Consider the following 18,182-nt stretch of genomic DNA (forward strand, 5'->3'; position numbering starts at 1 on the left):
GGCATCCCGAGGCCACTACGTTTCCGGGTGGTCCTTGAGATATGTGCTCGCCGGAGACCGCTGCGCCCTGTAACACCGGAGGCGGCAGGGTTGGCAGAACGGTCCCCTGAGGGCACCGAAGAGAGACGGGCACCGTAAAAAGAGGTGTTAACCGCTCTGCTTCGGGGGGAACTACCCTCATTTGTCCTGAGCCCTCGGACATCAGGACTTTTTCCCAGCAGCCTTCTTGGCGGTAATAACGGTCCGCAGATCCGTTTTACCCCTCGAGGGCTGCTGGGTTTGAGAGCGCCCTCCGTGTCCCCGAGATTTTTGTGGGGGAGCACGGGAGGAAACGCTCTGTTTCTGAGTGGCACGGTGCTCAGTGCTCTTTTTAGAGGAGTGAGGCTGCTCCCGCTCAGCAGCCTCATAGAAAGAACGGCGGGGGAGAAGTTTCTGAAGTGCAGCTGCCTGTTTTGAAGCTTCTTGTGATTTAGCTACAGCACTGTTAACTGCATCTCCAAATAACCCGACAGTGGAGACCGGAGCATCTAAAAGAACATGTTTCTCTTTGTCTTTTATGTCACTTAGATTGAGCCACAGATGCCTCTCAGTGGCCACCAGGGCTGCCATAGAGCGGCCGATGGATTTAGCCGTCTCCTTGGTGGCCCTGAGAGACAGATCTGTGGCTCTGCGCAGTTCAGCTACCGTGTCGGGACCAATCCCCCCGCCCTCCTCTAAATCACCCAATAATTCAGCCTGATAAGCTTGCATTAGGGACATCGTATGCAGACACGCTGCAGCTTGACCAGCGGCTGCATACGACTTATGAACCAGGGCAGATGTAAATTTAACTGGTTTAGAGGGTAGTGCAGGAGCCTTCAGGGAAGATGCCGTTGCTGGAGAGAGATAGCTCGCAAGCGTCTCCTCCACCTTCGGCATCTCCCCATAACCATACTCTTTATATTTGTAAATAGATGAGTAGTGTGATGTTTGAGGTGTGTATACTCTGTACGAAACTGGTTTCCCCCACGATCTCGACACCTCGGTGTGGAGATCGGGGAAAAACGGAAGGCTTCTGCGCTGAGGCTGAGCACGAGATGGCAGGAAACGTTCGTCGAGCTTGCTTCTCGAACAAACGCCCTGCCTATCTTCTGGCCACTCGATAGATAATCGCTCAACAGCTCTTGTAACCACGTCAAGCAATTCTTCAAACGCATGAGACTGAGGTGGCGAATCCTCAGACTCAGCGTCAATACTAACAACGTCCAACTCCTCAGAGCTGGACAATTGCAGTACTGGTGCCTCCATCGGGGGGGAAGAAACCGCAGCGCGTGCTTCCACACCCTGATGAGAGGCACTGGATCTATCAGAAAGAGGCTGAGATAAGGCAGAGCCCGTCTCAACATCCACTGATAAATCCATTTGCGAACCCCAGGTCTGAGATCGACGCCGTGCCTCGGCAGCGGCGGGACCAGAGCCCTGGGGAACGCAATCCTGGTTAAATAAAGCCAGGCGGGATCTGAGCGTACGCATAGGGAGCGCGTTGGCTGGCAGACCATCAGAGTGTGTGATTAGAAACACAATATTGTTCACAATGTCTTTTCCAAACAAAGACAGAATTGAACTGATGATGTAACTCTGTCTGTCTGAGAGGCGATTCTTAGATGCTTGAGTCACAAAACACACGGCGTCAACTTCACGGACTCCATCACTGCTTTGAAACAACATGGATAAATTTGCAGCAACTTCCAGATCTTTTCCCAGTCCTCTAGTGTCTCCGTAGCCTGGAGTATCAATGATGGTGAGGGATATGGGACTCTTTATAGGAAATACCTCATACATGGTGCAGTGATAGTTACCGTAAAAATTCAAATAATAGCCCGGGCTTTTATTTTCCCAAATCGCCGAACTGCACCGGCTTGTATTTGAGACAGACGTCTATAAAAGACAGGCCTTTAATTCAGTGTTGATGTTGTTCATTGAGTGTAGCATATCCATAGAATTTAGGCTGACAGATAGAAAGCATGACAGTAAGAGTTTACCACATTATATTACGTTTTATTTATAATTTGAATGTGTTTAACAAATCAGTTAATGTAAGAATTACATTATATTGCGTCGTGTCACGTCTAGGACAACTCGAGGTAACGTTATCACACACCGGTCGCGCACTTGCTCAGTTTATGGCCAGCAATATTTTTATGTTTAAGGACATTATGGAGTTAATATAATGTCTGTACACTGTACTATGTTATGATTGTACTGTACAATTAAATACAATCGTCTGCTAAGTCTGCAGTCTGAACACTTTACCTCAGAGCGTCCGTTAACTGAATGAATAGATAATATCATACCTCGAGTTGTCATTGACGCAGCGTGGCGCTTCTCGTCTTGTGTGCGAGATTATTGGCAGTATAAAAAAACATTCATTATAATACTATCATCTTCACCGCGATACACCTCAACTACAAGTTCATTGGCGAATTCCTCCTCGTTGCTCCCATCCACTTCTCCCTCTCTGCATTGCTTGCACTAACAGCTCCCATGCCCAGATGCGCACGGCTCTCTTGCGTGCGCAATCTGCACCATAGAACTGGTTTAAAAAGATGATCTGACAGGTTTTAGAAGATTAAATACAAACCGAAACAAAAAAACAGACCAGGCCTCTATTTGAGACCGGCGTTTATTTACCCAAACCTGTCGCCACACCGGGCGTTTAAAAGAGACAGGCGTCTATTTGGGACTCGGCTATTATTTGAAGTTTTACGGTAGCTCATAGTAGACTGGTAGGGTTAGGGTTAGCATACGTTGACATGTAGTTGCTAAGCCGGGTGCACACTGTGCGATTTTGGCGGTCTGAGACAAATTTAGCATGTCCTAAAATAATCCTCTGATAAGATGCTAAAATCTGAGGTCGTTGATCATTAGTTTGACATGTTTACAAACAGCCGATAATGACCATTGCAATAAAATTTAACCTCAGACTAAATACTGGCTGTGTCAGAAGATCTGACTGACATTAATGACAACAGAGAACTTACAGTGTGACATGGCTTACATCAGGGATCACGTTCGTACAGTCTGACAAGAAATCATAAAGGACTATTATAAAATCGCACAGTGTGTATCCAGCTTTAGTCAGTGAATGTCTGTTGAGGAGCATCATAATAAAGAGTTATTAAGCAGAAAGTCTACTAATACTCTAATGAGAGTTAGTTGACACATATGTGCAACGTTACAACAGAATGTTCAAAAGGGACTATCAAAATAAAGTGTTACTGAAAATGTACATTTATAAATATAATATTTTGCAAATAAAATAATTACATTCTCTATACAGTATATTTTATGTTATAATTACAATGAGAAAAATACAGTTATCACACAATGTTAATGCAATCTCTGATTCAGTTTTTGAAGCGAATAATTTACAGATTAAACCAAAATTAATAAGGGGACATTTGAAAAAAAAGATGATCAATTGCCTCAAAACAGTTTTTATATGTGCCACAGTTAGAGAACTGCTGAAACTGTGGATTGATCACCAGAACAGAACAGACTCAAACCAGATTAACCAGTAAAGTACAAGTCAAAAAGGTCCATTCAAGTCAAATTTATTTGTATAGTTGTTCATTACGATACACATTGTTTCAAAGCAGATTTAGATCAGGAAATTAGAGAGAACGATTTTAAATGATTAGCATCACATACAATTTATCATATAAGTGCAACAAAACACATTACTGTAAGACAGAGATACAAGAGTACACTGGAGTAATATATAAGACCTAGAGAAGAAGTGAAATTACAAAAAAAAGAAAGTATTTTTAAAAGAAAATATTTATGGACATTATTGACATGTGGTGAAAGAATGGAATTACTGATTCTGTCATGACAACTCTCGGGAGATTGGTATGGTAATGGATAATGCAATGTCAATGTATTTGGTCTTGTTGGAAGAGATCTGCAACGCTGCTGCTGCTGCTCCTGCAGAGCAAGTACAAAGACTTGCTACACCGAATACAGTCACAGACATTGCTGTGAGCATGTAAACATACTTCTGCTGCACATGAAACATACATGAATTAACCCCCTAACAAAGCAGGAGCACTTCAACACAAATATCTAAACTGATTCAATACAGGTTACAGCCAATGTCAATACAACTGTTGTGCAAAAGATGAAAAGAAGTCTATTGTTATACATTTTTAAAGCAATGTGTCACCCTATACAGTTGCACAGGGTAATAGAGAAAAAGACAATATAAGTTCTATACATCTGCCTTTGAGTGAGAAAACAAATGCAGCATCGGCAGATATGCATATATATCTACACAATGATGACAAAGACAGGAAGGAATAGACCCAAACCCCCCCCAGAACAATTAGATCTATCGCCAAGACGTATACTGTTTTTCTCAGGGACCACGTTTTACTATCTGTGTGTGCCTTGGCTACCTTGCCGGCTTAGCACTAGAAATGCATGCTACAGTATGTGTTCTTGTGAGCTATATATATATAACGTTGCAAGCTGATAAAGAAACCCAGCAACCACCTGAGCAAGTATAATCGATTAGGCATTTGATTATAACATTGACCCTATTCTCTTATTTGATAAATGAAAAGCCATCAGAAGCAATAATGAATGACAGGAGCATGCTCTAACGCTGCATAAACATAGGCATAGCTAATAAAACATTACCCTTGAATAAAATATGTGTCATAATTGTTATGCAGTTAAACATCCCAGTTGAATATGAATTCTTATTTTACTTTAATCTTCTCATCAATAGCTTAGACAGCATGATCTCAGAGATACAAACAATATACCATTTGCTGCTGCACACACACAACTGCATAACACTCAGGTTATGCTTTGTAAACACTCACCAGACTATAAAGATGATGCTAGTTTAACTGTATTGATTGTTCTTTTGTATATAATTGTCATTCAATATATTCATTATTTTTCATATATTCAATAAATTCATCATCAAACTCAACAGACCCTCTTTTTATTTTCTGTAATGAAACAGCATCTGTTCTGCTTTTTCATCTTGTATTTTCATACTTGTTGCATTACTTTTTACAAGTTAAAAAATGCCTTCAGCTGTTTTACAGCCCCCTTGTTTTTCTGCTCTTCTCCAGCTTTCCTCAGATCCTCCAGCTTCTTTATCCATTCATCTTTTCCCTCCTCCTTCAGTCTGGCAATGAGGTAATCCAGATGTCGAAGAGTGAAAGCGCTGTCTGCTTTTAATGCGATCTCAGACAGACTCATGATGCTGGTATAAGCTTCATTCAGCAGTTTGGACTTTTCCATTTTAGTCTTCACCAGATCGCTCTTCAGGTTTTCTTCTATTTTATTCTTAGACTCTTCAATTTCTTTCTTACAAGTTTCATATTTTTCTTTATCAAAGTTGGTTGCATTCTGGTCACCAGTGTGTTCATACTTCTGTTTGAGCTTAGCAAATGTCATAATGACGTCCTCTGTCTTCAGCACATATTTTTTGTCCTCTTTGACATGTTTGCTGTGATGACACTTTCCTGAACACACAGTGCAGTGGCTGTTACTCATGACCCAACACTCTGAGAGATTATCGGGAGAGATCCAATGACAGCCCCACTCGTGACAGTTTTCCTCACAGACGGAGCAGCAGGTTGCCTTACTGTTCCATGGCCATTCATTTTCAATGGGGACTTTTTCTTTGAAAACTCTTTTGACTGTGAACTGAAAGTTCTCACACTTCTCAATCTTGTCTCTGTTCTCTTTAACAGCTTCCTGAATCTGATTTAATTCATTCATTTTTGACTCCTTTACATCTATTTGAACCTTCAGAATCGAGACACAGGCCTCAAGTTGGCTTCGCTCTTTCAGAACATCTAATGTCATCTGAACACTTTTTCTGTTCTTTTCTTCCAGGAGTTTGAAGAACTGATTTATACTTTCCTCTCCCATTTCCCAGGTTGTTCTGTCAATATGCTTGTACTGCTTGAGTCTTTTCTCTTTCTGCTGGTTGTCGAATAAGAAGTGAAGAGGTTCATTGTCTTCATATCTTCTGCAGGGTATTTCTGCTTTCTTAATGGCATTGAGAGCATCTGTTGGAGGTCGTCCATTTGACTGTGTGAGTAGAAACACTATGTTGTTCTCTATATCTCTACCAAACAGAGACAGAACTGAGTGAAATATGTAATGCTCTTTTCCAGAGAGACGATTCTGAGACGCCTTCATCACAAAACACACTGCATCAATATAACGAATCCCATCATCCTTATCTGAAAATAATTTGTGCAGATTCTCAGAAATCTCTCTGTCTTTCTCGAATCCTGCAGTATCTCCGAATCCTGGAGTGTCAATGATGGTCAGAGATGTTGGGTTTTCTTCAACAAACGCCTCATAAACAGTGATCTCAGACGTCTGGGATTGTGACTGATCTTGAGGTTTTTCTTCTGTGATTTGATAAAACTCTTCATCCTCAAACTTCACTCCCAGTAAGTAGTTGATCAGGGTGTTGATCATGGTGGTTTTCCCAGCGCCGGTTTCTCCCACCATCAGTATGACTTTGTTCTGTTTGTTTCTGTCTCTTCTTCCATATGTCCACTGTCTGACCTTTTTATCAGTCCCATCAAAATATTTTCTTTCTGTGTTCAGACGATAAATTGCTGGAGGACCTTGATAGGAGCTATCCAATGTAGCATCAGGACGTGATCTACAAAAGAGAGAATTGATTTAGCATCAACATATTATTTAAATCAGCTACTATACTATACTACTATATTTCCTGGTTTGCAGTGACTTTATAACTGTTATTGGAGTGTTGTTGTTTTTTGTTTTTTTTATTAATTTCCATATACTGATTATTAATTTTCATTCTCTTTTTTTGGAGTTTTGAAGTTTTTGAGAAGCTTGTAACTTTTTTCTTCCTTCCAAGACAAGCAGCATTACATTATATTGATGTGACTTAAAGGGACAATATGTACGATTTTTGTAATAAATTATATATAAAAAAACACTTGCACAGTGTGATATATTTAATGCAGTTGTGTACTTACATTATCCCAAAAGCTCCCGAGGATTTGTAAATAAATCAAATAATGGCTCCTCGGTTTCCACTTGTAGAAACCATAGATTACATAGAATCCTCATTAGCAGCCGTTTCAATGGACCGCTATACGTAAACCACTAACGAGGTTCCATGTATGTACTGTATATCTATGATACAATATCTCACACGCCGCTGTTGTGTCATTCAGTCATCATGGTTCGCTATTGTTGATTGCGAGACTTGATCTGTCGACAGAGACTCCGCTCTCGCATGTGTTTATATGCTCTCGCATATTGCACTTTGTTTGTACTTCAGTAACATTTTTCTCAAGTCTGGTGACGAAGTCTATGGCAGTGAAATTAAATACAGTAGCCTAAAAATATATACCCATTACTTTCAAATACTGTGGGTTCATTCAAATTTTCTTTTATGTACGATTGTTTTAAACGTGTAAAACTGAGCAGTTTTAACTCTCCCAATCTTTTGACAAATACTGTAGTCACGTATCAGTAATAGGCTAAAGCATTACATTTCACAATCCTTGCAGTTAATTCATTATGATGACACAAAATAGTGTGATAAAACTTTCAGGTGATATAAAAACTAATTCATTAGCGGATATATAAATTATATGATTTGTGACTTCCACACATCTCTGCATGTTGAAATCGACATCTCCCATCGTTCACTCTCCTTCATAGCGTCATCAAGCTCCGCCTTAGTTATTGTTTTGAAAATGCAACCTCTGGTGATGAAAAATTACAGATTGTACCTTTATTAAACAGTCAGCGTTCTGAGTCTGAACGATTCTTGGAGCAGCGCTGCTTTATGCTGGGTACACACCAGAATATAATCGTGCTGATTTTGGGCCGATTTCCCCCCTTACGACAATCCTAGCTGTGTCCCCATTATCTTGACTGTTCTACAGATTATTTTATCAGATTTTCCCTTGGTGTGAGGTGTGTTAAGAGTGTCCAAACCTGATCGGAAGAACGTCGGAGCCGCCCCGATCGCGAATCTTAAATATTCAACATGTTTAATATCTAAAACTGTTATGTATTATGACACTTACCTGTTGAGATGTGCATGTTGCTCTTTGGTCTGGTCAGACTCTGTGCTGCTCTTCTCTTGGTAATTGTTCGACATAGTAGCAGTTGAATCTGTAAGATATACTACATTTTTTATATGAGTGCTTCAAAATAAAGGAAATATGACTTAAACAAACTGGTAACCCTAAGTATTAATCTTCAGTCTGTAAATTGTTTTGTGCTCCAGACATGAATGACGCCTCAGATCATGTGGTTGAGATTCTGCGTGTTTTCTAAGGTTCTAAGGGGGGGGGGATCTTTAAGTTATAAAGTAAGTGTACTTTTAACATTTAAAAACAGACATTTTCAAATTCCAAAGCTTGTTTTTCAGGTTCCTATTGGCAATACTAACTTACTACAAGTGAAATTGTGCATAATAACTTCCCTCATTACAGTTTTCGCATAAGAAATTACTGTAATTCACCAAAAGGGTTTTTGCTACAGGTGAGATTTTGCATTATTCACCTGTAGTAAGTCAGTCAGTCACTAGGAACGTCTCGGTTACGTATGTAACCCTTGTTCCCTGAGTAGGGAACGAAGACGTTACGTCGGATGACGACGAAATATCACCTTCGAGTATATAAAACGAGCCAATGGAAATGAAATGCCATGGGTCTGCGGAATTTGCATAGCGTAACTCCGCCCCACCCTAGGGGTATATAAGGAAGTACGCTGGCAACATGCAGATATGTCTTCGCTGAGGAGCCGAGACTGAACTCTGGCGTTCCCAGTGGTACATAACCGAGACGTTCCCTTTCGTGGTCACTCCGAGTTACGTCAGATGACGACGAATGGGGTCCCCAGTCTAATCATGTAAGGACCATCCATTAGCCCAACGACAGAATCCAAAGGCCTGGCGAAGGTTTAAAGCGTGTATGTCTTTTCAGCGATCCAGTGAAGTTCACTTAATTTATTGGAACTTAGTTTTAGTATTACTTTAGCTCTATGCGTAATCTGACTCCAATTTCAAATGATAATCAAATATCTAATCGTATTTCTGATTAGAAAATAATCATAAATATTGATTATGAATTAATTTAGATCTTTGATTATTCTGATTATCCCATACTTTCAATTATTCGTTCATTACGGACCTAGGGCCCTATCTTGCACCCAGCGCAATTGACTTTGTACACTGACGCATGTATCATTCCTATTTTGCACCCGCGCAAAGCGCGCTTTTCCCTCCACAGAAGCACGTCGCTAAACTAGGGAATGAACTTGCGCTCCCTGGGCGGTTCAGCGCAAAAAAGGAGGCGTGTTCCGGCGCAAACGTTCCTTCATGCTATTTTGCAGGTTTAGAAAACAATTGCGCCACTAACCAGGAAAAAATAGTTTAAAGTCAGTGGCGCGTTGCGCATGTTATTCATATGCTATTTTAAGGGCGCATGCTTGGCCATAATCAATGTAGCGTGTGCACAACGCGCATACACTTTGATTCTCTCATCTACACAGAAGCAGCAGTTTTCATTTTTGCAAATCATACATTATTATGATAGATAGATAGATAGATAGATAGATAGATAGACAATTTATTATAAAAGCATACATCTAGCTTACACATTTACCCAAATTATCATACGCCTTTTTAACCGAAGTTAATTTGGGTGGGTTTCTCCATCCCCAACGTCCCTGACGAGAGCGTTGCTCTCCTTGGCTGTGAACCGCTCCTGGCGCGCGTCTGGCAAATCCGCCGTTATAATAGGAATCCGCTTTAGAACAAAGCGCGTCTGCTCTTAAAGGGAATGTGAGATGACGCTCTGATTGGTTTATTTCACGTTACGCCCAAACCACACCTATGAATAATGAAGCTACTTCAGACCAACCCATTTTAGATTTGCGCCTGGCGCAAGAGTCATTTATCCCGCTGGGAAAATAGCAACAGCGCCAAGACCCGCCCACAAAGTTACTTGCGCTTTGCGCTTTGACACTTGCGTTTCAGATCGTTAAAATAGGGCCCCATGTGTCGCTTTGAGACGTCACGTCGCAACTGCGCTCTCACGATCACAAACTAGCCAGTCCTGAAATAGTCAGAGGGTGCAGTGCAAGTATTTTAACCTATGCAGTCGCGCACTACAGACCCATAGGTGTAATTTATATAATATTTGCAGCATACAACATGCTAAGTCAGGGAATAGTCAGAAATCAGAAGGTCTTCCTAAGATGTGCCCCATGGTCCATTCAAAGTGCCTCCAGTTTGATCTATTCTGGACAAAGATTTGCGGAAACACCAGACTACACATTAATCTACTGGAAATAATGATTTCAGAAGAATGCAGAATAAATCAAGGTTAACATTTATTTGTCAGGTAAAAATGTATCATGCATCATATGTATCATATTACAGAAGTAAATTATTAAAAGCCAATTCAAAAAATATATGACATCATTTACTCAAAGATGACTCTAAAAGTAAGTAATGTTTTCCTGACAGAGACACACAGTAATGTGTCAGGGTTTTCCAACAGGAAAATACTGACATGCATTACTGTGTGGGGGATTCTCCTGGTAAAAGATTCCCAAAGGTTGCTCTGTTCCCTCGCCTTAAATACCAGATCAGAACAGAAGGGGGTTAAACAAATGTTGTTTAGAGTTGTTTGGGCCAATCCATGTACCCCAGGGGGGTAGCACCTGGTTTCTTGAGATGTAAAGAGATATCAGCAAGAGAGGAGATACAGGATTTTCCTAAGTTCTCAATCTTTTTCATTAAACCAATGACTGCAATGAAATTAAGACCATTTTACCAATCGCACTGCGCCCTTTAAAATGACACCAAACATGAAAAGGAAAAACAACATATTCACAAGATATACCATATGTGATATATATGACCTTTCAGTGACTTGAGGAGGGAGAAGAGGAGGGAGAGGGGGATGCAGAGAAAAGGAAGAAGGACAGTTTGGGCAGGACAGTGTCCTGTGCTCTCTCTTTGCTATCTTCTGTCCATTGTGCATTTTACTGCTTTATTGCAGGGTCCGTTTTGTTTTAACAGGAAAATAGGTTCTTACACACGCCACCTCGGTTGTCTTCCAGTGCCCTGCGCAAGTCTGAGCTCCCTGTTGTGAGACTAGCACGGATGAAGGACTCCTACTTAACACAGGAATACCAAGGTACCACTGGGAAGCATATCCCAGCGGAAATATGCAATTATGCCCAGCCCGAAGGGGGGGGGGGATGCCACGCTCCCAGTGGAGTGGGCCGTCACACCAAGGGGGCATGGTCGACCTAGCTGCTGGTATGCCAAAGCAATGGTGTCCACTATCCAGTGAGACAACCTTTGCTTGGAGAGAGCCTTTCCCTTCAGCTTCCCACCATAACAGACAAAGAGCTGGTCTGAGGTCCTAAAACACCGCGTTCTGTCTACGTAAGCACGGAGGGTGCTTACTGGACAGAGCAGTGCCAAGGCTGGGTCTGCCTCTTCCAAGGGCAGCGCTTGCAGGTTCACCACCTGATCTCGAAAGGGATTGGTGGGAACCTTGGGCACATATCCAGGCCAGGGTCTCAGGATCACGTGAGAGTTAGCCGGCCCGAATTCCAGGCACGCTTCGTCAACCGGAAATGCCTGCAGGTCCCCTACCCTCTTGATGGAGGCCAATGCAACCAGGAGCGCTTTCTTCATAGACAGGAACTTAAGCTCCACTGATTGAAAAGGCTGAAAGGGAGCACTCTGCAGGGCAGTTAGTGCCACTGAGAGGTCCCAAGAGGGAACGAGAGGAGGGCGAGGAGGATTCAGTCTCCTCGCTCCTCTCAGGAACCTTATGATCAGGTCGTGCTTTCCAACGGACTTACCTTCAACTGCGCCGTGATTTGTGCATCCATGCTTCCAAGTTCCTATTCCCGGAGGGGAACAAGGGCTGCCTTGACGACTTCCGTGAAGACGCGAGGAGACAGGGCTAGCCCGAATGGGAGATCCGCGTACTGGTATGCCCGCCCCTCAAAAGCAAAGCATAGGAACGGTCTGTGTCGAGGTAAAATAGAGACATGGAAGTAGGCGTCCTTCAGGTCGATCGCTGCAAACCAATCCTGCGGCCGCACGCACTGGAGGATGCATTTGGCCGTGAGCATCTTGAACGGCAGCCTGTGAAGGGAGTGGTTCAAGACGCGCAGTTCGAGGATTGGCCGTAACCCACCGGATTTCTTCGGTACAATGAAGTAGGGGCTGTAGAAGCCGGACTTCATTTCGGCTGGAGGGACAATCTCGATCGCACCCTTCGCCAGTAGGGTGGCGACTTCCACTCTTATGACAGGGGCATTGCCACCGACCATAGTGAAGCGGACTCCCCTGAAGCGGGGAGGAGACCGCGCAAACTGAATGTCCGAGCATGTTGGTTCTCGCGACCCAGCGGGACTGTCTGGGGAGCTCTAGCCAGGCTCCCAGAAACTGTGCCAGCGGGGTCATTCGAACCACAGACGTACCGTCGGTGACGCAGCGAGGCGGAATGACCAGCTCAGGCGAGGGTGGCATAGCGGCCCTGTGCAGGGGCATGGTCATTAACCGCGTCCTGCCAGAGGAGGCCAGGGGAGGACCAGCGTCGTTGGACGAGCAGCGGGGAGTGGAGAACAAAAAATTCTCCCCCATCCCTCCACCGGGGGAAGGAGTGGCCCTGCTACCATCTCCTGTGAAGAACTGATCGCCAATCCTGAGCAGCCCGTCTCAGGGGCGCCGCTTAGCCTGGCGTTTAGCGGGGCGCAGGGCCGGAGAGGGCTGTGGCACCTTCCGCGACGTGGCCCGGGTGGAGGCTGCTGCTGGGGCCGTGCGGGAGGGGCGGGAGCCGCAGGAGCGAGCAGGCTGAGGACTCTGTGCCGACGGCTGGGTGGAGGCAGCAGCGGGCCGTCGGGGCAGAATATGCTTGATCGCCTCAGTCTGAGCGGTCGAGAACTGTTGGGCAAAGTCCTCGACCGCACCGCCAAAGAGGCCGGCCTGGGATATGGGGGTGTCGAGCAGACAAGTCCGCTCGGCCTCCCGCATATCAGCCAGGTTCAGCCAGAGATGTCTTTCCTGGACCACAGCTGTGGACAACAGCTGTGGACATCAACCTGACCCAGGGAGCGTGCGGTCACCTTCGTCGCTTGGAGAGCAAGGTCGGTGGCGGCACGCAGCTCATCAAAGAGCCCTGGGTCAGTCCTGCCCTCGTGCATGTCCCTGAGCATCTGGGCCTGGTAGACCTGCAAGATGGCCATGGCATGCAAAGAGGCGGCTGCCTGTCCCGCCGCTGTGTAAGATTTCGCCACCAAGGTAGACGAAAATCTACAGGCTTTGGATCGGTGCTTAGGGTCACCACGAGAGGAAGCGCTTGCCGGACACAGCTGCATCGCGACAGAACGTTCCACCGGGGGAACCCCAGTGTACCCACAAGCAGCGGCCTTATCGAGGGGAGGAAAGGTGGAGGAGGTCGACAAACGATTGCGGGAAGACAATGGTGTCTTCCAGGACCACGTGACCTCCTCATATGCACATCCAGGAAGAAAGGTATTGGGGTTGGACGCCAACGGGGGTCAGCGGCCGCACCCAAAAACCAATCGTCCAGCCGCGAGCGCACAGGGTCGGGTGGCAGGGACCACTCGAGCCCAATGGCCACGGCTGCCCGGGAAAGCATGGCCATCATCTCGGGATCAGACTTGGACAATTCTGGCACACCGGAAGGTGGCAGCACAGCCGAATCCTCACTTCCCGAGGACTCCTGCCCGCCTTGTGATAAAATATATTTTAAAGTAAAAGTATAAGTTTATTGCATTTTTGGTCAAGAAATTAACTTTTAAACTGAATTTCAGAATTGCTATGAATTTTCAACAATTAGAAACGTGTTACTTACGAATACGTATGAAAACGTTTGTTGACTAGCTTTGTTGATTAGTTGATGTAGCCTATGAAATGAGTGACTGTGCGCGAGTATTCAAAAACATATATATAGCCTATATATAGCCTATTATTTGAATTATTAAGCGAGTGAGCTTCCATCGAATCTAAGGTTAAGTGTTTATAGTAGTCAGAGTATTTATTGTTTATTTCGTGGGATATGACCATGCATCTCATTGGCACGTGTGCATTAAGAATGCATTTTGAGAACAATTCAGACGGCTCGCTCTCCCGCACAGAGAAATTCGTACTTTACATTAACGAGTTGTCCGTAGCTTATACTTGAGCATTTTTTAAGTAAATGTAGTTGTCATTTATTATATCTGCATACAAGTTGTTCTTTGTATACTTACATATTCCTATGGATCGCAGGAAATGGGGGAGGCCAGGCCTTGGGCGCGGGTTACTTTTGGTAACGTTAACTTACAAATATTAAATTCTTAAACACATTGGCTTCAGCTCCATATTTGCACAATTTATCATTAAAAAATGGCGATCTTGATTCAAGCACAATATTATTTCTAAATGACAACGACGACCTTCCACTAGCATGTAATGATATTGATTTAATAATGTATGCAGATGATACTGTGCTGTACACTCATGGGAATAATGCTACAGAGGTTGCTTTAAAATTAATGAATGTAATGCATAAGGTTGTTGAATGGTTACATAATTCATGTCTCACTTTGAATACTGAAAAGACGGTAACTGTGTTTTTTAAAAATAGATGTAAACTTAAGGAATGTCCTGAGGTTTTAGTAAATGGTAAGTAAGTTTTAGTAAAAATGTGGATGCATTCAAATATTTGGGTGTTACCCTGGACCCAACTCTTAGTTAAAAAAAAAAAAACATGTTAAAAAGTAGTACACTGAAATTTAATCTTATAAATTACATATATATAAGAAACTCTCTTGCCATTGAGGCATCAAATACCTACTTAAGTGCAATGATTGTTCCACACTTTTTGTATTGCATGACAAGTTGGTATCAAGAGGCTAAGACAGTCTTAAGACCACTTGAATCATTATATAAAACAGCACTTAAGATCCATGATAAAAAAAACACGTCAATATCACCACTGCAAAATAATTACTAAGTACAATATTTTAAATTTTGGAAATTTGATAATGCATTCAAATGTTTGCTTACTTTTTAAAATCATTAATAATGCTGTCGCTCCTCCTCTAAATTTGTTTTATTATGCTCAACTCAGGACAAAAAAAAAGAGCTACTCAGTCAGCCACTAGAGGAGAGTGCAATATACCCAATCGCAAAACTTCTTTGGGCAAATCAACTTTTTCTTTTGTGGCCATAACTAAGTGGAATACTCTCCCCACACACATTATTACATGTACAAATCTTCTAACCTTTTGCTTTCTACACTGACACAGACAGAAATGAAAAGACTATCAGTCAAAGCTCAGCTTTAGGAGGAGAAGAGACAGGGCAAGATAAACGAGACTGAGAGAAAAAGAAAGACTGATGGAGACGAGGAGAGAGCAGGTGTTGACTAATAATCTTAATTAAAAACACAGGTGAGTTAGCCTCAATGGTGTAGAAATGGTGTATGCAGTCTATGAGTGCACAGGGGCCCAAACTTTATAAATAATCAAAAAATATTTGTTTAAAACTTATGAAAGGAAACGTTTTTATTTCACTTTTGTTTTGCATTATTATATCAATATCATCTGCTCACCCTCCGACTACTTTAAGTATGTTCATGACCATGAATGGATAGATGTGGGAAGCGTTCTGGCACAGTGCAGAAAAAGGAAAAGGTAACATGATAACTGATAAGGTTAACTTGTTACTCTTCTTCTTTTTTTGTATCATAATTTAACATCAAAATAGGTTAACTTTATTTTTTTTTGAAGGGCTATAGGCTACCACCAAAAATCATCCCGGAATAAATTACTGTTATTTTACATTTGATTATTCAATATCTGTATGCGAATACTGTTAGACCTACCTGAAAATCTTAAAGCTGTGTTTATTTAATTTGTTTAATCTTTGTTGTATTAAATTATTTTTTGTCCATTGCTTGTAATAAGTTTATTTGTTATTATTTTATTTGCTTTTCTTTAATAACATTTAAACCTTATAATTAGGTATTTGGCTTATATATATATATATATATATATATATATATATATATCATAAAGTTGCATGAAATCAAATGAATGATTTATCCCCATCTAAATAGATATTTTCAGTTAGATTTTCCTTACCTGAACAAAATGACTGGGATTATAAAACCTGGGTGTTCCTGTCTTCAGAAATGGTTGATCTCTCCAATAATATCCCTGAGACATGCCATTAAATACAGCAGATAAGTTTCACTTTGACAGATATGGGAGTGGATAAGACAGGGAGGTTGTGGTTTTCCTAAAAATCACGTGTGTTATACTCAGGGGGTAGCTCGGAGGTTAGGGAGAAGGAGGATGCTGCAGACCTGGAGCCAGCAAGATATACGCCCCTGTTGTTCCTGATGCGTCCAGTAGGGGGAGGCTGTACAGTCAGAGGCGAACCGACACTGAGTGTGGGCCCATGGCAAAATTAATCAATGAGGCCCTTTTTATATATATATGTATTTTATATATGTTTTATATATAAGATTTTTTTGTAAATATATCTTCATTACCTAGAGATATTATTATACAAAATTCAAAAAGTATTCAAAACAGAACATCATACATAACATAAGTTGTTTATATTTTACAACATTATGTGCTTATTTTTTTTTTTTTAATTAATGAAATGTCAATCTTCATCTTTATAACAGAAGATACAATACAATACAACAGTCTTCAAGATACAGTAAATCTTCAAATGTGTAACAGATTGTCACCTTAAAAACAGTCATTTGCCTGGTGAAACAAGCAATGCTATATATAAATATATAGTTAGCATCTTAATTTAATATTTGTTTTATTAGTTCATTAACTAATTGTTTACTCAACTAGTTTAATGTAAAGAGCTGGTTACTTATTACTAATGAAATAATGTCAACTATAGTAAATGTATTGTTTAAAAGTGGACATTTAAAGCTTTATATAGATATATTTCTCATGTCTGAGGCTAGTAGCCTATACGCTGTGTTTCTGCTTATTTTTGAGACGCACTCCAATTCAGTCCATGAAAGCGCGTCCTGATTGTTTTATTTTATTTTACAAAAGAACAAAGTTTGTAAGACGGTAAAAGCATAACCAGGTAATGACAGAGGGGCCTCAATTAGGGGGATGCGGAGATGTTGCTGCGTCTTTATATTAACATTCCCGATTGTTTGAATGATCAGCCTTCGAGGGTCCCCTTAAAATGCGGGGCCCCAGGCAATTGCCTGGCTTGCCTGCCCTATTGCGATGCCTCTGTGTACAGTAAGTGACACGAACTGAGGTGTGTTAAATCAGTGTTTCCCAACCTTTTTTTTCAGTCACGGCACCCTTTTAACATTTTCAAAATATTGTGGCACCTTACATGAGTGTTGTCACTACTTTGATAAGATACCTTGAAATGTATCAAGTATCAAGGTATTATGGGGCGGTTTCTTCATTAGGGCGATCGGGTGACGCACCACCACCAAAGTGCGAAAGGAACTTTTCAGTCCACATTAGCATTCAACGCATGATTCAACCAGAGATAAGCTAGCCGTCACTGTTGTTCTGCCTCTGGATATAGTCCAATCAGCTTCAAGTCACATTCTGTGGAGTGCCGCCTCTTTTTGGGCGATTTCTCAGCCAGAGTGTTCCCATAGACTTCCATACAAAGATTATTATTTTTTTTAATTATTTTTTTAACTGCAGGCACTGCAATGCATTCTCTATGGATTCCAGGAGGGCTCGCACTAACATGCTTTATTGTGCAGCGATTGGTGGAAACAAATATACATCATCTTTAAGCTAAGGTGACATCCAATAATTTCCTCAGTGCATAACTTACATTCCACAGACATATTCTCCATCTGTAAATGTTAGAAAGTCTAGCAAATATTTCCATTTTGCTGTCAGAAGTGGACGAGCCTTCTGCAGGCTAACGAGCGCAATAGAACAGGAGCGCAATAATTCTGACTAAAATATACATTAACACTAAAATATAAATATATTTTGCTAAAATATTTGTTGTTGAATATTTGTTGTTGTTGGTGAACATGTGCTTGGCCATTAGAACTGCAAACCTACAAGTGTATTTTTATGATATCACAGTTTTGTTTTTATTT

The 18,182-nt window shown here is 41.9% G+C and overlaps 1 protein-coding gene across 1 annotated transcript; it reads right to left on the reverse strand.

The window, feature by feature from the left end:
- Positions 1–3,579: 3,579 nt before the first annotated feature.
- LOC311079323 (uncharacterized protein) lies at positions 3,580–16,309 on the reverse strand. Its single transcript, XM_084108611.1, has 3 exons — positions 16,198–16,309; positions 8,094–8,181; positions 3,580–6,685 (listed from the first exon to the last, which is right to left on the reverse strand). Exons 2-3 carry the CDS (start codon positions 8,165–8,167, stop codon positions 5,065–5,067), a joined length of 1,695 nt encoding a protein of 564 aa, XP_083964737.1. The 5' UTR covers positions 8,168–8,181; positions 16,198–16,309; the 3' UTR covers positions 3,580–5,064.
- Positions 16,310–18,182: the final 1,873 nt, after the last annotated feature.

The sequence above is a fragment of the Abramis brama genome (genome assembly GCF_963993115.1).
Source record: "Abramis brama genome assembly, chromosome: 3".
Lineage (NCBI taxonomy): Eukaryota > Metazoa > Chordata > Actinopteri > Cypriniformes > Leuciscidae > Abramis > Abramis brama.

Coding starts and splice junctions, on each gene's coding strand:
- LOC311079323 (XM_084108611.1), bottom strand. CDS start 8,167: ATGTCGAACAATTACCAAGAGAAGAGCAGCACAGAGTCTGACCAGACC. Junction 6,686..8,093: donor CAACATGCACATCTCAACAG/GTAAGTGTCATA, acceptor TCTCTTTTGTAG/ATCACGTCCTGATGCTACAT.